This window comes from Papaver somniferum, unplaced genomic scaffold (assembly GCF_003573695.1).
Source record: "Papaver somniferum cultivar HN1 unplaced genomic scaffold, ASM357369v1 unplaced-scaffold_65, whole genome shotgun sequence".
Taxonomy (NCBI): domain Eukaryota; kingdom Viridiplantae; phylum Streptophyta; class Magnoliopsida; order Ranunculales; family Papaveraceae; genus Papaver; species Papaver somniferum.
In genome coordinates, this window is record NW_020649304.1 from 1347835 (window position 1) to 1366277 (window position 18443).

An 18443-nucleotide genomic window follows, 5' to 3' on the forward strand; every position below is an offset into this window, starting at 1 on the left:
AGTTGGATCACCCAAATGGTACCCCTGTTATCTTTGATGTTGTATCGTATAAATCATGATTTTTTAATGTTAAAATAAAATTGATTGCAATACAAAAAAGAATATATACACAGAAAAAAATAATGAAACTAATCAATTGACGACATTTTGTTCAATCTAAACCTTATACATGGCATTTGTGATTGAAAATTAGAATTGCGTCCAACAACCTACATGGGGTGGGCGGCAGTGATGGTGGCAGTGGTGGAGTCAAAAATTGACATTGAGGAGGCCTACTTTTTTTTAAAAAGAAACATGTAAACTTTGATGGACTAAATCATAAATATATATGGACAAAGTACTATTTATAAAATAAACTAAAAAATTTGTGTAGTTCTTAAAAATTTAAGGGGTTAGAGACAGGTTAGTCAACCCTTGGCTTTTCCACTAGGTGGTGGTGGATAAAAAAAATGGATTCATATGGTTTTATGGTGGTGGCGGATATTGGTGAACAAAAACATATTATGCTAATTTCGTAACGCCACAAAATATGTAACGTTATATTATAAAGTATAAAATGTGGTTGATCATTCTAATGTTAAAATAAACTCGATAAAACACATGTCCATTTTAAAAAATTGGTGCAATCAATAGCCATGTTATGTAATAACTAAACGAACGACACGAATCAACATCAGAGCATATGAAATTATTTATTATCGATTTATCTATGTAAAGAGTGGTCAGGATTTGTCCTTGGCAAAGATAAATTTACCGTTGGGGTTTGTTCAACTTAACCATTTTTAAATGTTTTATTAATTAGTGTCTCATTGATTGTTCATAATGATTAATTAAATTTCTATTATAAATGTTCCTTTAATAATCTAACATAAATACATAATTTTATTAATAAATAATTTTACTAAAAACTATATTAATTCTAATGGTGGTAGTGGAAGTAGGGTTAGTACAAACGGTGGTCGGTGTTTGTGAATGGTGGAGGAGGTAACATTACTATTGGTGGAAGAAATAGTGGCGGTGGATGGTTTTTATGGTGGTGGGTGTTGGTAATAGTAGTGGATAATAATAGTTTTTGCTTTTTAATGAGTTTTATTGACCGAGTAAAAAAAAATCTTCACAAAACATGCAACATTGTATTGTGAAAGATGTAATTGGTTGTTTTTAGCACGATTGATAAGGACAAAAACCAAATATTTCGAGGATGATACCGGAACGTATAAGACAATATGATCATGATTATTGGATCACCGAAACGGTATCCGTATTATATAAAGGAAATTGGTGTACCCGCGTAAGAGAACATTATCGCTCTTTCAAGTAGTATTACATTCTTTTTCCTGAAATACCATCAATGTCGAGTTGTTTCGCGACAACTACCTACAAAGACAACAACTTTCACTCAATTCCCGATATAAAACCTTATTGACCGGGAAAATATATTTGCATTCTAAAATATTTGTTTGAAAATTATGTTTGTTCATCAAAATCATCATAAAAAACTCAAAATCATAAATCTAAATTTCGCCTCCGATGTTTATAGAATATTTTTTATATTTTACATTCTCAAATCATACGACCTCTTGATTACAAATAAACAATATCAAATTACGGATCAATATGTATAGGTTTCATTCATTGGGTTAGAAGGTATAATAGATACAGATGGGTGGATCACATAAAGCAGAACATGACTGAGAATACTTCAATAATTTGGTCAAGAAATAAGGTCAAAAATTTAAGATTAACTTTCTATAGGACTAATTAGATCGGCTTCTATAGGAGCCGACTAAAATATGGATTAATAATAATTTCCACGTAAGATAATTGCAAAACATAGTTTGGCTAAATCTGCCTACGTAAAGAGTGGTCAAGATTTGTCCTTACTCAATTGCTATGTTATGTGAGAAGAAGGTGATATCTAAGATTGAGGTACAATTCAAATCTATTAGATTCATACCATTTACAACTGTACGCCTTGAAAAAAATTGAAGTGTTGTTATTATTATTACAGGCAAGGGATACATTGACCACTATGCACAAATAGCTCGCTTCGCAAACGATTGGTATTGCATGTACTGTCTAGAACGCAACGAGGAATTTGAGGAAACAAGGCACCAAAAGCAGTGTCCGGAGTATCTTGGATATAGTAACTTAGACCCGATGTAATACTTATGTTCTTTTTTTTCTTAGTTTTTCCACAATCTATTTATTTAATAAAAATGAACATTGCAAATACATAACATCAACAAAAATTAGACGGATTGCATTTGACAATAATGGCTACTGATGGTCCGGAAATGGCAAAAGAAAGGAATTGTTGTAGAAGAATTGTCGGGATATACAACGGATTAGTTGATACGAATGAAAGAGGTATAACTATCTCGATTCTGAAATCACATAAAGTTCACAGTAGAAGGTGACATCAAGTTTAAAGTTAGTAACAAACATAATATGGCTGACTAAAATGTTAAAAACAAACACGATATATAAACTTAGAAAGCCGCGGGATTTGAAGAGGCCAATTTTGAAAACTACAATCTTAGAAAGCAACGATCCACAATACCATAATATTTTTTTATAAATATTCAACGTAGAAGATGTCAACTTTTGGTAAATGATCTATCGACAACCTATTAATTTGAAATAGGATCAGGGAGTACAATATGTGTTCAAGGTTCTTTATGAGGTAATGTGTCGCCAGATTGTATTCCAAGTGAAGGTAGGAACATATGGAAGTGACAAAATTTCCAAGACTTTTGAAGTTACCAAAGCCTTCGTTAAGACGAACTGCTGGTCACAATACTTTGTTGAAGATTTAATGGCAGAGGTTCGCATATATACAATCCCTTCGAAAAGGTAATGGGTACACATTTTAAACATTGTCATCTAATGGGTGTTGAAAAGTACAGGAAAATCATGTCATATTGGAGAGTTTGTATCATCCGTTCGATGCAAAAAAATACTATTCTCTGCCTATTTGGAGGATCGACAACATGATAGATGAGTCAGCTGGAGAGAAATATGAGCATGAGGAGACTTTTATGGACGATATTGATTAGTTGATTTCACTGAGATGTGCGCTGCTGACGACATATTTCCAAAAAATATTTAAACTTCCATGTTCATGTAGAGCATTATCTCATTATAAGCAATGAACCTAAATAAAAAAGTGTCTGGAAGTTAAGATTATATTTCTTTCGTTTGAGAAAATCTCCGACGGTAAATTATTAAAGGAAAAAAAAACAAGAAAAAAAGAGAGGAAAATCCCAACTATTTTTATGACAAACCCATATTAAATCATAAGGAGTTGATAAGTATTCAGGACACAAATTATACGATATATTAAAATGAACCAACATCATGGCCCGTGCCGTTACGGCACGGGTTAAGGGCTAGTACAATTGCAAACTAGACTATAAAGTTTAGGAAAAAGTATTTGTATCAAAAGATACGAAACTGTAATTATGGTATTTACGGGCATCAAAAGATATAAAGAACAGGAACATCGAAAAAGCATTTATAAGAAAAGTCGTGTATTAACAGACACATTTAATCGCTAAGATCAAGAGCTATGGGGGTTGAGAGTCTCTTTCAAAATGAAAGAGTTGATGAAGTTTGATCAAATTAGGTCATACTATGGTAGAGAGTAACCCTCTTTCACCCCAAACTCAATCAATGTCTCTTTCGTACAGAAGAGTGAGTGAAAGTCTTCCCTATACGGCTTTTTATTTGCCGTTTGATACAAAGGAAAACATCCGACACTTCGTATTCCGTTATAAAAGAAAGAGAAACATACACGGCTGACCAAATTGGGTTTGACAAAAAGATGCAGTATATACGGCTAATAATCAGCCGTTTAAAAAGCTTTAGTTTGTTCCCGCCCATTTTAAACTTTAGTTTGTTCATATATTAAAAGTTCAATTTTTTTACACGACACTTAATTAGCCGTATAGAGTTTGATGTTCCCTATCCCATGGTACTAAAAACAGTTTATCACATAGATTCTCATTCATTTTTGAAAGGGAGAAAGTGTTAAAACACTATGTCCCATAGCTCTTGCTTTAAGAGAATCTATCATATAAAGTCATATTATTAAAATACACATCTAATTGACGTGAGCTACTCATGAGGAGATAGCCCGCATGTACACGAGCATATGAAACTTATGTATACTGTATTGACGAGCAGAGGGAGTCAAGGTATTCCAACACTGCTATTAGGGAGTGTCGGTTTACTAGGGGAGGTACCAAACTCCATATTAAGATAAAAACACTTTTCAGTTCGTCTTATATTGGGTTTGGTACCCTTCTCCGGTAAACCGGTACCTTCTATTATGACATATAGGATTTTAGATACCCATTTAAATTAAATCTATCTCCAACAGTATATCCTACACAGTACAAGGGTGTCAATATAAATACAAAGGTCTTGGAGAAAGTCTTATCTACACCTTCCGAATCACATCCATGTCATCTTTTTAACCATTTATTTAATTATTATTTTAAAATAATTTTTTCTAAACCAATAGGAAAAAGATTTAAGATTCGTACAAAACTTTAGTTGGTAACCGAGCAACAAGCTGGGCACGAACCCCTTCTGAATAGCAACACCCAACTTATGAAAAACTGCCTAGACTACTACCAGCACCATAGGAAAAACGGAACCATTTTTATTCTTTATTCAAAAACAAATCCTAAAAATAAGACCCCATGCCATGGTTTTTAAAAGCGTACACTTCACGCTTCGAAGTGTACGCTTCGCTTCAAATTTCAGCATTTCGCTCCGAAGCGGTCATGTGAAGCGCATCTTTCATGAATCGTACGCTTCACGCTCCGGAGCGTACGCTTCGCTTCAAATTTCGGCATTTCGCTTGAAGCGGTTATGTGAAGCTTTAAAAATTTCGCCTAATTCTTAAAGCTTTTAAAAGAAAAATATGAATGTTTTAAAGGGAAATTGGACACCCCACCTCCCACTTGTCTGGAGTAGGTTGAACTGGTGTACTCACGCTTTGTTTTTTATAAAAATTTAAACTTATATAAAATTTATATAGATATTATCTTCCTAATAAATTTATAATTACTAGTTACGACTAATTTATTTATAGGAAAACATCCGCTTCAACATCAACCATGAAGCGACACTTCACGCTTCGACATACGCATCGCTTCCTAAAAATGAAAAACGCTTCACGCTTTCAATACCTTGTCCACGCCATTGGAAATGGTTCAATTTCCCTTTAAAACATTTTATGCTGCATATATATAAGACCCATAAATAAGGATCTAAATAAAAACTCCACGTATGAATTTTATGAATTTTAGCACCAACCGTTCGAGATGCTATACAAGACCAGGTCCTTGGAATATTGGTGCACTCTAGTCGATGCAATATTGGAAAACCGAGTCATAGTATTAGGAAACCGAGTCTCATTGGCTTGTGTCTTTGTAAAAATAAAATAAAACTGAAATAAAGTGATTAATCAAATATTTATTGTTTGTTGGTGGCCCCTGAAGAAATTGCTTTCATTTGACAGCACGGGGCGTTGGATATAGCCATGTTTTTATTGTATCCAAGTTGGGCATGAAATAGCTGTACAAACTATGAAGTACGGATTGGGTTATGCCATATGGAACAAATATGTCATTCTCTGGGTGTAGGACAAGAATGTTATACCTAATCCTTCTTTCAGCAATTATATCTTATCTTGGCTGTGTTAGGTTTTAAGATCGACATCTGCATCGACATCAAGCCTTTCTCTTACTAATATCAGTCATCGTGGTGTTAAATTGATTAACCTCTACTCAATCCACTGAATGTGGAGAAAACCTTAACTCACGAATGGGATTACAAGTTTTTGACAGTCAAGCACCATTATCAAACTATAAACCATGTCTTGGCTTAGTTTCAACGGAATATGGTTTTCCATACATTTCCATGCTCCTAGTTAGCAAAAGGCCAAGAGGTTTGGTGTTTGGACTAGTGGTGATAAAAACTAAAATTACATTGTTTGTGTCTTCTCTTGCCTACAAGTATTCTTCTGGATTGTTTTGAAACATTTTTTTTTCATTAGGTTAAAGGAAAGGAAAATAGTGTATTGTATGTTACACAAACAATCAACACTCTATCACTATCAGATCTCAACATACAATGGCAGTGCTCTTCTTTGAGAGGGACCAAGTACCTAAATCCTAAAAGTCCGTAGAGATCCCAATTTTTATCTCGGTTCTTAAATCTCATGAGAACTGACATCGCAATCTTTGGTAGCTATTAGCAATTTATGGTCTGAATTGTGAACAATATGCGTAGTTCGGATGAAAACTAGAGGCTCCATATGTGTTCATGCGACGGACCAAGTAAAAAAATTGGCTAGAAGAACTAGATTGACTAATTATGGACGTTGTTAGTGGGCTTTAGGTGGCTTCTATAGTGTCCAATCTTGAAAAATAGTTGCCTGGGCTCTATGTCGGACAACAAAATTAGACAAAAATTTACAGGAGTCGAGACTCGAGAGTAACAACTAGCGAAAAGTAACAACTAACAAGTCTTGTGACTTATGGTGCCTTCAGCACCTTCACAACCCATAGACGCGTTCTATGCGAAGGTGGAACTAGCTCTTACGGCTGTGAAGCTGTGAAGGATAAAGCGCTAAATGACATAGCGCTCCAAGCGCGAAAGCTGTAGCAGTTGGATCTCCAAAGTTGGGACAATGGCTCAAACAATTCAGCGGGCAATGGTTTATACCATGCCTTTTGTGACGTTTTTTCTCGATGTGCAAATGCTGTGAAGCACCACAAGACAGGCTAAGAATTTAACTTCCAGCAAGGAATTAAAGGAAGTCGGAAGTCCTTACTGCATAGTTTTGTCTTCTTGATATGTTGTTAAGATCAATATGAGCAAATGTGTTCTTGTGAATCGCAATTCTCAAGTGACTGATGTGTTTCATGGATTTGATGTCATGATCCAACGGATTATGGATCACCTCCAAGAGAAAATGGAAAAGAAAGAGACTGACAGTGACAGTGACTTGTGCAGTTGTGCTTTATATCCTTGGTACTGATTGGGCTAATACCAGAATAGAGCTATCCCATCTGAAGCCTAGATCATAGAATCTAGAGCTCCGGAATTGGGGACAAGCGATCCGACAAGTAAAATCCTTCCACAATCCTCAGTTCCTGATCTATCAAGCCAACCTGTTCGACCAGCTGGGTGCAAGGAGGTGGCGAACAGGTCGAGGCATCAACAGCTGGGTGTAAGCACTGTTAGCTGAAGAGATATCACCAAAAACTAGACAAGATATGTACGTCAAACATGAAAATGTAGATTTAACTTAACATATAAAACATAGGGGGAATAAGAAATACAAATTCTTGTAGTTTGTTTTTGATCTTCAGAATTGGAACTATATGCAAATAAAGAAAGGTTTTTACAAGGGTACTTACATATACAGTCACACATTACATTTTGCATGCTTACCAAAAGAACTCTTAAATGCACATACTGTTGAAATTTAAAGCTCTGCAACAACAATCTATTACTTCCATGTTTCTATTCTGAGACTGCAGATGTTTCAGTGTACATAGCTAGAGATGTCAACTCTTAAAGCATTTCTTTGGAACATGCAAAGATGAAGAAGGCTTGATAGCAACAGACCTGTTCTCATGGGACACATTCTGATTGTATGGCTTGAAAGTAATTTGGGAGCCTCCAAAGAGTCCAAAACTTGGGACACATGATCGAGGTTCATAAAACAAAGGAGGACAGTAGTAATTGAAACCTTGTAAAGGTTGTGGTAGGTAAAAATTCATGCTTGCCTTCCTTGCTTGAAGCTGCAGCTTTTTCATTTTCAGTCTCTCCTTTTTGTGAGCATTCTGATGACCTCCTAATGCTTGCGAGTTTGAGAACTCCTTGAAACAAAATTGACATTCATGCTTCTTGGTGTTCACTTCACTTAGATGAGTTGTGACTTTGACAGGCTTCTCCTTCTGAGGCAAGACACAATTTGAAGAATTCACACTTTCATCTTTTCCACCGGATCTTCTTGAACACAGTGCATTATTTGTATATGGATCAACCTCGAAGCCGAACAATCGTAGCTTCTTCTCTTCACCACGGCGATTAACATGGAAGCTAGCATTCTCACCCCATCCAGAAGCGAAACTCTGTTTGTCTGCTGCCTCTTTTTCCATATCTTTCAAAAGGGAGATATCAAGATCTTAAATAAAACTAATGCACAGAGTAATTAGGTGCTCTCACTTCCTTTTATAGCAAACTCAAAAGGTGCCATAATACAACGAAAAACAGATATTACTTTCTTATTTCCTAACAGTTCAAAAATACAAAAGCCTGGAAGGTGTCACAAAGGAGGGAAAAAAAACAAAACAAATGTGAACCCAGGCATCACGCAATTCTGGGGGTTAAAGTCAAATCATTTTCATAGTTTAGGTGAATCATACTTACTCCCATCAATCTGATCCAGTTTCTTATTGGGGAGATATTCAATTTGGCCTGCAACCACTGAACACTTGAAACATTTAATAATCACAAAGTCAAAAGGATTGGCGATTCAATCACCAGGAAGGAGTACTTGAGCTTGAAATATATAATTCAGTTCAGTAGTAAAGGTCATTTTCTTGACCAACTAATGAGCCATTAGATTTATGCATTGTCGTCTACCTTCATATACGCACAATATGAGAGCGCTATATTTTACTAAACCTGTGCACCCATTTCCCATTTCCATCCAATAGATCGCAGCAAGCTTTGAAATAAAGATGGATTATTAATTATACAGTACTACGATTACTTTACATCTGTCATTCCTACTATAAGCCTCTAATAAATCTTCTAACAATTTGTTTCAAACATCTTTTCGAATTGTAACAAGTCGTTGACACAAAAGAATATGAGAAGTGGACAATGATGTAAGCATATATACTAGTAAAAGTCTTCAAGAGATCTTAGCATATCTTAAAGCAAGCACAACATATATTTTATACCAAAAAGAATGAATTCATATTAACTGAAATTATTACCTCTAATTAGAATAAATAAGCAAAGCATTGTTTAAGACATCTCCTGATTGGACCTCACTTAAAAGATATTTGAATGTGTTGTTATTTTTTTTCTAAAAAATCCATATCCTCAAGTTGTGGGTTACTTTCAAGTTTCACTTCAAGGAGATAACTCATACTCTCATCAGTTCCCACTTACTTTCTCTCCCATCCACTTGACCTAATTCTCTGTCTAGCTTATTCTAGCAAAACTAAAATGTGACAGTGAATTATGTTGTGGTACACTAATTTCTTGCTGGTTCAGTCACTTGATCAACTCTTCCTGAGTAATCCATTGAATTATCACTCTGATCACAGTGGATTAAAAAGTTGTTCCCACCAACCGCTTAAAGGCATGAATCATGTGCTACTACTATTACTTCTAGTCTGCACAGTCCCAAGGAAACAAAATCAACAAAGAATAATACCTCATGGACCAAAAGAGAGAACAAGGTGAAACAGAAAGATAATTCATTTATTTTTGGTCAGTGCTGCAACAGTAAATGGACAAAGGACAAGGTTGGTCATCATGGGAGGTGTTTTTACGTGCTTCCCCTCCTTTGCATCTCTGGCAAAGCTTCCCATGTGTGACAAACAAACAATTCAAATCAAATTTTAATTCATCGGGTATCCGCTTGTTGAGATGAATGTATGCCTTTTCTCTGTCAGAGCTGGCGGGCACCCAACCCATAGCCTTTGTGATCCTAAATACCTGTATGTTTTTTTGATGTTGCAGAGTTGCAGAATAGGTTAATGATCAGGAAAGAGTGTTCTGTAACTACTACATATTTTATAAGTACGTTATAACTCACGTGAGTGTCGACGGGAAAATCGTCCAGCTGAAGTTGGAACATCAGAACACAAGCCACCCGTAGTTAAACCGTAAACATTTAGGATCCAAGCAATTTCAAAAATGCAAAAAAAAAAAAAAAAGTGAAGACGCTTGAATAATAAAGAAACACAAGACTTTCAAAAACAAAAAAAGAAGCAATTTAAATACCAATTCTGTAATATTATCACTCAACAGAAGCAAAATTTCTGAATTCCACGTATAGCTTGTCATACAATCATGTATTGAGATAAACTAACTGGTTTGGATCCAACAGCAGCTTATTGCCAGGAGAAGTTTACAACTATGCACTACAAAAGGAATACAAAAGAGCAGAATACGCCCAGTATAGGCAGTAAATTCCGTCAGTCTGTTCCCTTTTAATATTCGTTAACTATATACTTATTTCCTAAATGTTATGGGTTGACAGCATGCGTTAACAAAAAGATATATAACCACGCGAAAGGAAATTAAGACCTACTATTACGCAGACACTAAGTAAGGACATGAAGTGCAAAGTTATAGTTATAGTGTAACAGACTAATTCGAGTTATAATCACGCCTAGACCCATTGACATTCCATGAGATCGAGATGCATTTATATTCCAGAGTTTTTCAGGCTTCAGATATATTTATCCAAAACATCATCCTAAGCAGATTTGTAGCACGACCTTAAAGATAATGTTCCAAACAATGCTCTAGAGAACACCAAAGCCCTCCCAGCTGTAACCATTAACCCATTTCAAATACAAAAATCAGAAATAAAAACAGCACATACAGTTTTCGGTCCAATTCCTTTATACCCACGAAGCTCCTTCTTAGCATCATCAATTGACAAGTTCCGTAAATACTCCAAACATAATTTCCCTCTCCTTTCAAGTAAACCAGTCAATAAATTCTTAATACAAGCAGCTTTTGTCACAGCTAAACCACCAAATTTTATTGCATTCTCTATATATTTCGACTCGGCTGCAAGAACCTTCAAATAAACACAACAACAACACACAATAAATTACCCAAACCCCAAATATAAAATACTAGCTCAATAAGAACCCCAGGAAAAAACTTTATACTCACATTTTCCCAAGTTGGAAAAGCAGATTTGAGAGAATCAAAAGCTCTTTCTGAGTTAATCTCAGTTGTATTCTGTGATAATAGGGTTCGTACTAAACCATCCAAAACAGTCTCCTTTGTTAAGAAAAACTTATCATCATCATCTTCATCACCCAACGGTTCAGATTTTACCTCAGTAGGGTTTGAATGGGTTGAAACCGTAGAATGAGGAGAACCCAGAAGAGGGGTTCTGCGGTATTTGGCGAATTCTTCAGGAAACCCATGAAAATCCATTAATTTGTCTCTAACAAGTCTGCATTCTTCAGGAGTTGGTCGATTGTACGTTGGCTCGGATACATTGAAACTTGCTTTTCTAGGATTTTTCTCAGGGTTTCCATTGGAACACTGAAGCTTTCTCTTGGAATTCCTATGCATTTCTCGCAAATAGAACAGGATGGGGGAGTGGAGGCCCTGGAGGGGAAACAATAAACACTTTTGTTATAGGAGGAGGGTCTTGGATCAAGGGAGTGGAAGACCCGGACTCAACTCAATGATTTATGAATGAGTTGGATTTAATATTTTTTTGGACCAAAACGACCTTTAAACTCATTTAACTACCAAGACTCATTTATGATTCATCACCAAAACTATATCTTCACCAAAGATACAACAACGATGATGGGTGAATATTGAAGTTTGAGAACCATTTTTTAAGCTAAGAGAATCTAATGAAATATTTTGTGAATCTCAATTTGTTTCAAATGTTCCCGAGTTTGCTAGAAACCAAATATCTCAAGTACCCAAATGAAAAAAATCAGTTTGATTTATACGTATAAAACCTTGATTCTTCCATACCAGTAGAAGAGAGATGAGACATTCGCGTTCGCAACACGAAACATGAAGACCAAATTTCTCCACCATGTAAATGATGGTGAAATGCAACATTTCATTGCCCCTTCAGTGATGGTGAAATAGAACTTTTCACTGCCATATTAGTGACGGTGATAGATTGACATGTCAATGTGCATTTTTCTTCCTCTTCTTCTTCTTATTCCAGTTTTCGTCGTTTAGTCTTACTAATACCTTAATTTGGATGCTGCTAATGTTGTTATACTTGCGGGCTCTCTCTAGTAGTGAGGAAACTTTTTTTTTTCGACGGGAAAGGTTATATTAAGAAGTGAAAAGAGTTGGACTAGCCAACTAAGTACACGAAACAGATAACGACTCTCAACAAACACTGAGAGACCGAAATACTGCTTCATAGCAACAAAAATGCATACTAAAGCAATCAAAAAGAAAGAACAGCCCTCAACAACTCCTGATGATCGAAGCCTGCAACACATAACATACATCAAATTGGAAGAACAGTGACTGTCAAACTGTTAACTACAAAACAGTGTCAATCTAAGCCGCGCCATTATGAGACCTGCTCACATAATCTGTGCTGTAGAAACTACAGACCCTGATGCCAGAAGTGAACCTGTTATAATCCATGCACAAGCACCAACCTCAGAAGCATGCCCTTCCAAAATAGTTACAACATAACTAGGAAAAACACCAGGCTTTGACTGTGCAATTAATGATGGACTCACGGTATAATCTCTTTAGTCATTAATTTCTAGTTCTAGTCTTTTACATGTAAAAATCTCCACCAAATTAGATTTGAATACTAAACCGTCACTACTTTTAGTAGCTATAGATACATTTGCGTTATTTTTTTAATCATTAATTTCTTATCCAACAGAAATCATAGCATTCACAATCAAGAATGACTTCTTCTACTGTTTCTCACAACTGCTTTGTAACATTATCTTCATAACTGGTTGGTTCTCGTTCGCTCTGGAGAAAGAGGCATCTAAATTTCACGTTCACCAGAGTCAACGAGACAAGTTTGCTTCCATGGTTTTTTTAAAATTCTGGTTGACCCTGGATAGCGTGATACACGTTGGTTTCTCGTTTTCTATAGCCAAAGAGAAAAAAATCCATGGAGTTTCTACTGAATTGTTGAAATCAATTTTTCTGCACGATGTTGTTGCTTAATGGGTATTCTCTAAGATAGCTCTCAAGAAACTCTTACATGGTTATTACTAAACCTTAACCTTAAGGAATTTACGATATGAACTTATGTGGTATAATAGTAAAATTTGAAGGTTTTGCTGCATGATGATTATGATTATCAGATAACAAGATAAACCTTGAATAACACCTGAAGGTGATTTGGCTGAAAGTGTTCAATAGATTTTGAAAAATATATTAACGTTTTTGTTGTTCACGGTTGGAGTTGGGATTGGGAGGAAGAAGATGGAAATTATGTTCGAAGGAACTATGTGATAATCGAGGGTAATTTTGTCCGATTCGGTAGATATTTTAGACTCGTTTCAATTTGATGAGTTGACTCCGATTTTTCCACTCCCTTGATCCAGATTCCCCCTCCTATAACAAAAGTGATAATAAATATGGACAGAGAATTTCTTTATTAGAGTCTTATTATTACACTCTACATACACTACACCTCCACTTCTTTTTTACCCGACTTGCATTCGACCTAATAGCCTAGGTGGGTGGAATGTCCGGTGAAAACTAGGAGTTAATTTATTTTATTTTTGAAGGAAAGATGGGAGGCTGGTGAATCATCAGCACGACATATTTCTGGTGCCCTTGCCTACAATTTTGGACATTGCCAAGAGAAGAGAGGACTCAGGGTACCGAACAACCTTAAAGTCCAATGCTCCATTGTACTGGCAATAAACTAATACATTCTACACAGGAGGCACCGGACACCAGGGTTCGTAGTTTTCTGTTCAGTCCTTTCCTTCAAAACTCTTTCAATGTGGAGCAAGGTTTTTGGGGATGACAAACCACTTTGGCTGAAAGCTACTAAAGGGAAATGGCACAGTAAACCGAGAAGGAAAAAGACAAGAGCTTCCAGAAGTAAGCTGTAAACACTATAACCCATTTATCTCCGTATTGTCCCAACAGATTTGTGGGTTGCTACCCCTCATCACAAATTGTCAGTAAAAGTCAGAAAGATGATAAAACACCTTTGAATATTAATTTGATGTACAAGATTTTGAAACAGGTTGCAACGCAGGAAACAGGAATAGGATGGATGCTCCTGCTTATATTTGTTGAAGAAACGGTAATCACATTGGCGGATGTCGTCTGACACGAGGCGCAATGGCGAGGAGAATCTTCTTCCTTGGTCCCTGTCAATTTTAAAACAGACCTAGTAAGAAAAACATTACAAACTCATTTTATGGAACACGAATTCTAGGATATGGTAATTGCCACTTGTACACCTAGTTTAATGCATTAACTTCTAGATTGGTAGACTAGACACATTATCCACTAGTTCATTTCAAGCTAAGCATGTTATTAATCATAACCTGTACGCTTAATAGAAACATTGAGAAGAGAGAACATGGTACCATAGGTATTCCCAACTCTTTGAGGTCGCTGTCTCCCATTTGCCTCAAGGCTGGCATGTCCACCTACAAATGAGATAGAATATGCGAAAACATCAGATAAATGACGGAGCTATGACTACAGCAAGGACTTCAATTTGCCATTTACTCTTAATAGGCAACTAGTCCGTAGTTGGATAAAGGTGATATCAGGATCCAACTGTTCATCCATATTATCTTACACACAGGCTCTAATAACATCAAATTGCCCTACCAAATATTAAGAACTTACAAACCTTCTAACAGTAGACAGTTAACTACACTAATAATAATCTAGATGTTCGGCTAGACAGTTACTTAGATTCTAAATTCTGATTTATGCTGGGACTCATTTTTCCAGGTTTCTTTTGAAAAGAGCAGTACCAAACCTACCTACATGCATCATATGCAAGTACTCAGTAATCTATTAATGGCAAGTTCTTTTCAACCTTTCTAGTCCACGGAATTTAGCAACAAAAATTACAATAATCAAGTATTTGTAAAACAAGCATAGAAGATTAACTGAGTATATAAGTAAAATTTGAATCTTCAACAAATTCTGGATTATTAAAAGAAACAATATTCGCCTAACAATGAAAGAAGAGCACTTACTTCTTCAGCTTGAAACATGATAGAATATTTACTCAAACCAAGTGTCTGCAACAGGCTAGCGACAGTAACTGGTTGCACTGGTTGCTCACCCTACAAAACGAAAGGAAAGACAGGAAGGTTAGGGTCCTAACCAAATCTTCACATGTTAAACAAAAGCAATGTACTAATTTTCAGTATGACTACATCTAATTTTACACCTGGGCTTGGTCACCAACAAAGTACGATTAACCACTATAAAGCTAGTTTGAGTAATATCATTTTAGCATCAAAAGAACAGACAACTTTTCTTTTTCCTTTTTGAACAGCAAAAGATCAAGAAACAAAAATGTAGAAATAGGTGCACAAGATGTACCATATATGGGCTTTTCTGCACTACTCCAGAGGCAGTTTGTGGAGCAAGCCGGAGTACTGGCTTTGCACCCTCAACAGGTAAGGTAGGTTTTCGCACTAAAGTTGTTGGCCTCGGAACAGAAACGACATCTCTGTTCATCATAGGAGAGGGTCTTGAAGCTTCAACTGGCCTAACTTGTCGACGGACTTGAATTACCCTTGGCGGCGAAACACCTCTAGATCTAGATGTGCATACAAGTCTATCAGGGGATCTACGCCTTAACCCATCTAAATTCCAGGCCGCGTAAGATTTCCTGTATGATTCCATCTCTAAGTCATCTTGACTTCTTGCAGGAGGCATACGCCTTATAAGACCAGTTTCCTTTGGATCTCTCTCACGCTCTCGTGGATCAACTCTCAATGGAGGCAAAACTGTTCTCGACAACTTTTCACGGAGATCCATGCTAAGTTCTTTTTTGCGCAAGAGTTTGAATCTTAGGTCATCTTTATTAACTTGGGTACCTTTTAGACATTTAAATATCAGGGTCAGAAGCCTTGTAGAGATACAAGAATTAAAATGTTAAGGACTGCTTGTCTAACAATGTACAGAGACACATTGCTTGCTACAATCTACAGTACCATCAGCCAAACTCCTATTACCTTGATGCTTCTGCCTGCATTGCAAAGATATATTCATCATTATTATCAATACGAAAAAACTACAAATTGGTTAAAGTGATTCTTTGTGCTAAAAAAATTATTGCATGCTTTTCAACAGAGTACAGGCTTGTTTCAAGTTTCTCAGATCAACTCTCCATCAAAGGCTCCCATTTTCCCAAATTTCTGTGAGTGTGAACAATTACAAAGGTAGTATGGGAAATGCAAAAAACAAAGTATTCACCCAAAATGATGTCCAATAACTTGGTTAGAACAATAGAAACCTATTGTTGCATTCACCAATTTTTAAGTCAATACCAACTACTATGAAATTCCATCAGAAATAAACTATCTAAGAAGATCAATACTTCCACCATCATTGTAGTCCGTATTAACTACTATGCATAATAAATTCATCCATATGTAAAGTTCAATCGCTACTGTATCTCATACCTTTTGTTGTTGTAAGGTTGATCTCCTCCGTTCCCCAATCTATCTCTTACTGATCGTTTACTTCCAGATACACTTCCATAGTCAGAACGAAATGTCTCCCCTGAACCAGGAGTTCTCTTCACAACCTACAAATCAGAAATACTCCAAATTATCAAATGAAGTACCTGAAATAATCAAACCAAAAGAACCCAAACCCTACCCACAACAATTATGTGAAAATGAACCAAAAACTATGACAAGTTGAGCTGATAACATAAAGAATGATAAGAAAACCCTAAAATTTAAGGAGTACCTGACCAGTATGCCCCAAGGTAATAGTAACCTGGGGTCTCGACATTTGCTCGTTCCTTTAAATTTAATAATCTACCTAAGTTTGCTTGTTTGAAGTTCTGAAAAAAAAATATTAAATCAAGTAAACCCTAAAAAAAAAATCGAGTCAATCACACACAGTACTGAAAGACAATCATTAATCAAAATAAAGAGCCAAGAAAAATAAAGTATATCATACATTTTTGTTTCTCTCTGAAGCTCAATCTTTCAGTTTCCACTAAGAAAACCCTGTAAAAATCAGACGAACTCGTGTAAAGAACAACAACTTACGCGGAGTTTGTGTATGTAGGAGAAGAGAGAGAGAGAGACCTGAAATTTCTTCGAGGGGTTGTAGTGGAAATGGACGAGCTTTTGTCAGGAGGGAATAGCAAAACCCTAGAAATTGGATTTTGATTATGAAATCAACAATGGGATTGGGTGACGAAAGACGGAGTAGTAATGAATAAAAAAGTAGACAGTACCCAAAATGATCAGACGGCAACAGACGGAGGGTCGGACCCGCACTTCGGGGGAGTCTAGGGGGTGAACTAACATGGTTGTCAACTTCTTTTTTTAATGGTCAAGCAAATTCAAAAAGGCTAATATCCTCCTCAACAATTTGCTTTAATGGTCAAGCAAATTCAAAAAGGCTAATGATCCTCCTCAACAATTTGTGAATTTGGAGATACGGACCAGTACATAGAAGGATTGTTTGCTTTAACCCATATACTAAAGCGCGAGCAAAAAAAATTACATAACTGAGGCTAAAAGGTAAACATACAACCAACTAAATAGGAAGAGAAAAATTGAATGTCTTTGTATATGACATTCGTTCTTGTTCCACCATCAAACCTCCCAGATGAAAAACAGTCGATAAGATCCTTAGAATCACTTTCAATGATGATATAAGTAAACTTCTTTCAACGATTTTCTAGAACTGCCCAGATAGCTCTAGCTTCAGGAGCAGAATCAACATCAACGACAATTTATGCACAAAAGGAAGCTTTATTAGAGAAGTCCCTCATCACATAGCATGCACCATTAGTCTATTGGCCGGAGTTTTAGACAAAATCTTGTAGATGAAGTTACACAATTCTATAAGCATGTGTTAGGAAATCTGCGGCTAGGGGAACTTTAGGAATCATGGAAATGTTGGGATGGTTAACTTTGGCAATATGCCCAGTTCTAAAGTAAGTTTGTATCATGTTAACAACAGCTTCTCCCACAATGTCCAAATGCTTATGATAGAACAAACCAAGACAAAATCTTGTAGATGAAGTTACATAGTCTTATAGGTATATATTGGGATACCAGCTCGGATAGGGGGACTTTAGGAATCATGGAAATGTTGGTATGGTTAAGAACTTTGGCAATATGCCCAGTTCTAAAGCAAGTTTGTATTATGTTAACAACAGCTTCTCCCACAATGTCACAATGCTTATGATAGAACAAACCAAGACAAAATCATGTAGATGAAGTTACACAGTCCTATAGGTATATATTGGGATACCATCTCGGCTTGGGGGACTTTAATTAAGAATCATGGCAATGTTGGTATGGTTAAGAACTTTGGAAATATGCCCAGTTCTAAAGCAAGTTTGTATCATGTTAACAACAGCTTCTCCCACAATGTACCAATTCTTATGATAGAACAAACCAGTAAAGCCATCAGCGCATAAGGCTTTTTTCCCTCCCATTTGGAAAAAA

General features: G+C 36.1%; 2 protein-coding genes across 4 annotated transcripts; both read right to left on the reverse strand.

Annotated features, from left to right (window-relative positions):
- Positions 1–7298: 7298 nt before the first annotated feature.
- Positions 7299–11444, reverse strand: LOC113343734 (putative DNA glycosylase At3g47830). Of its 2 annotated transcripts, none has more exons than XM_026587867.1 (4): positions 10957–11444; positions 10658–10858; positions 9863–9889; positions 7299–9762 (listed from the first exon to the last, which is right to left on the reverse strand). In XM_026587867.1, exons 1-4 carry the CDS (start codon positions 11365–11367, stop codon positions 9526–9528), a joined length of 876 nt encoding a protein of 291 aa, XP_026443652.1. In that variant the 5' UTR covers positions 11368–11444; the 3' UTR covers positions 7299–9525. The 2 variants fall into 2 exon arrangements, with proteins under 2 accessions (XP_026443652.1, XP_026443651.1); XM_026587866.1 differs by having other exon boundaries at positions 9863–9919.
- A 2411-nt stretch (positions 11445–13855) lies between these two features.
- On the reverse strand, positions 13856–17208 carry LOC113343630. Of its 2 annotated transcripts, none has more exons than XM_026587753.1 (9): positions 17067–17208; positions 16936–16985; positions 16720–16816; positions 16428–16552; positions 15978–15991; positions 15340–15839; positions 14988–15077; positions 14361–14423; positions 13856–14138 (listed from the first exon to the last, which is right to left on the reverse strand). In XM_026587753.1, the coding sequence occupies exons 3-9, from the start codon at positions 16762–16764 to the stop codon at positions 14076–14078; spliced, it is 900 nt and encodes a 299-aa protein (XP_026443538.1). In that variant the 5' UTR covers positions 16765–16816; positions 16936–16985; positions 17067–17208; the 3' UTR covers positions 13856–14075. The 2 variants fall into 2 exon arrangements, with proteins under 2 accessions (XP_026443538.1, XP_026443537.1); XM_026587752.1 differs by having other exon boundaries at positions 15957–15991.
- Positions 17209–18443: the final 1235 nt, after the last annotated feature.

Coding starts and splice junctions, on each gene's coding strand:
- LOC113343734 (XM_026587866.1), bottom strand. CDS start 11,367: ATGCATAGGAATTCCAAGAGAAAGCTTCAGTGTTCCAATGGAAACCCT. Junction 10,859..10,956: donor CTTTTCCAACTTGGGAAAAT/GTGAGTATAAAG, acceptor GTTTATTTGAAG/GTTCTTGCAGCCGAGTCGAA. Junction 9,763..9,862: donor ATTTTCCCGTCGACACTCAC/GTGAGTTATAAC, acceptor AAAAACATACAG/GTATTTAGGATCACAAAGGC.
- LOC113343630 (XM_026587752.1), bottom strand. CDS start 16,764: ATGTCGAGACCCCAGGTTACTATTACCTTGGGGCATACTGGTCAG. Junction 15,992..16,427: donor CAACCTTACAACAACAAAAG/GTATGAGATACA, acceptor TTTGCAATGCAG/GCAGAAGCATCAAGGTAATA. Junction 15,840..15,956: donor TAATAGGAGTTTGGCTGATG/GTACTGTAGATT, acceptor AATGTCTAAAAG/GTACCCAAGTTAATAAAGAT.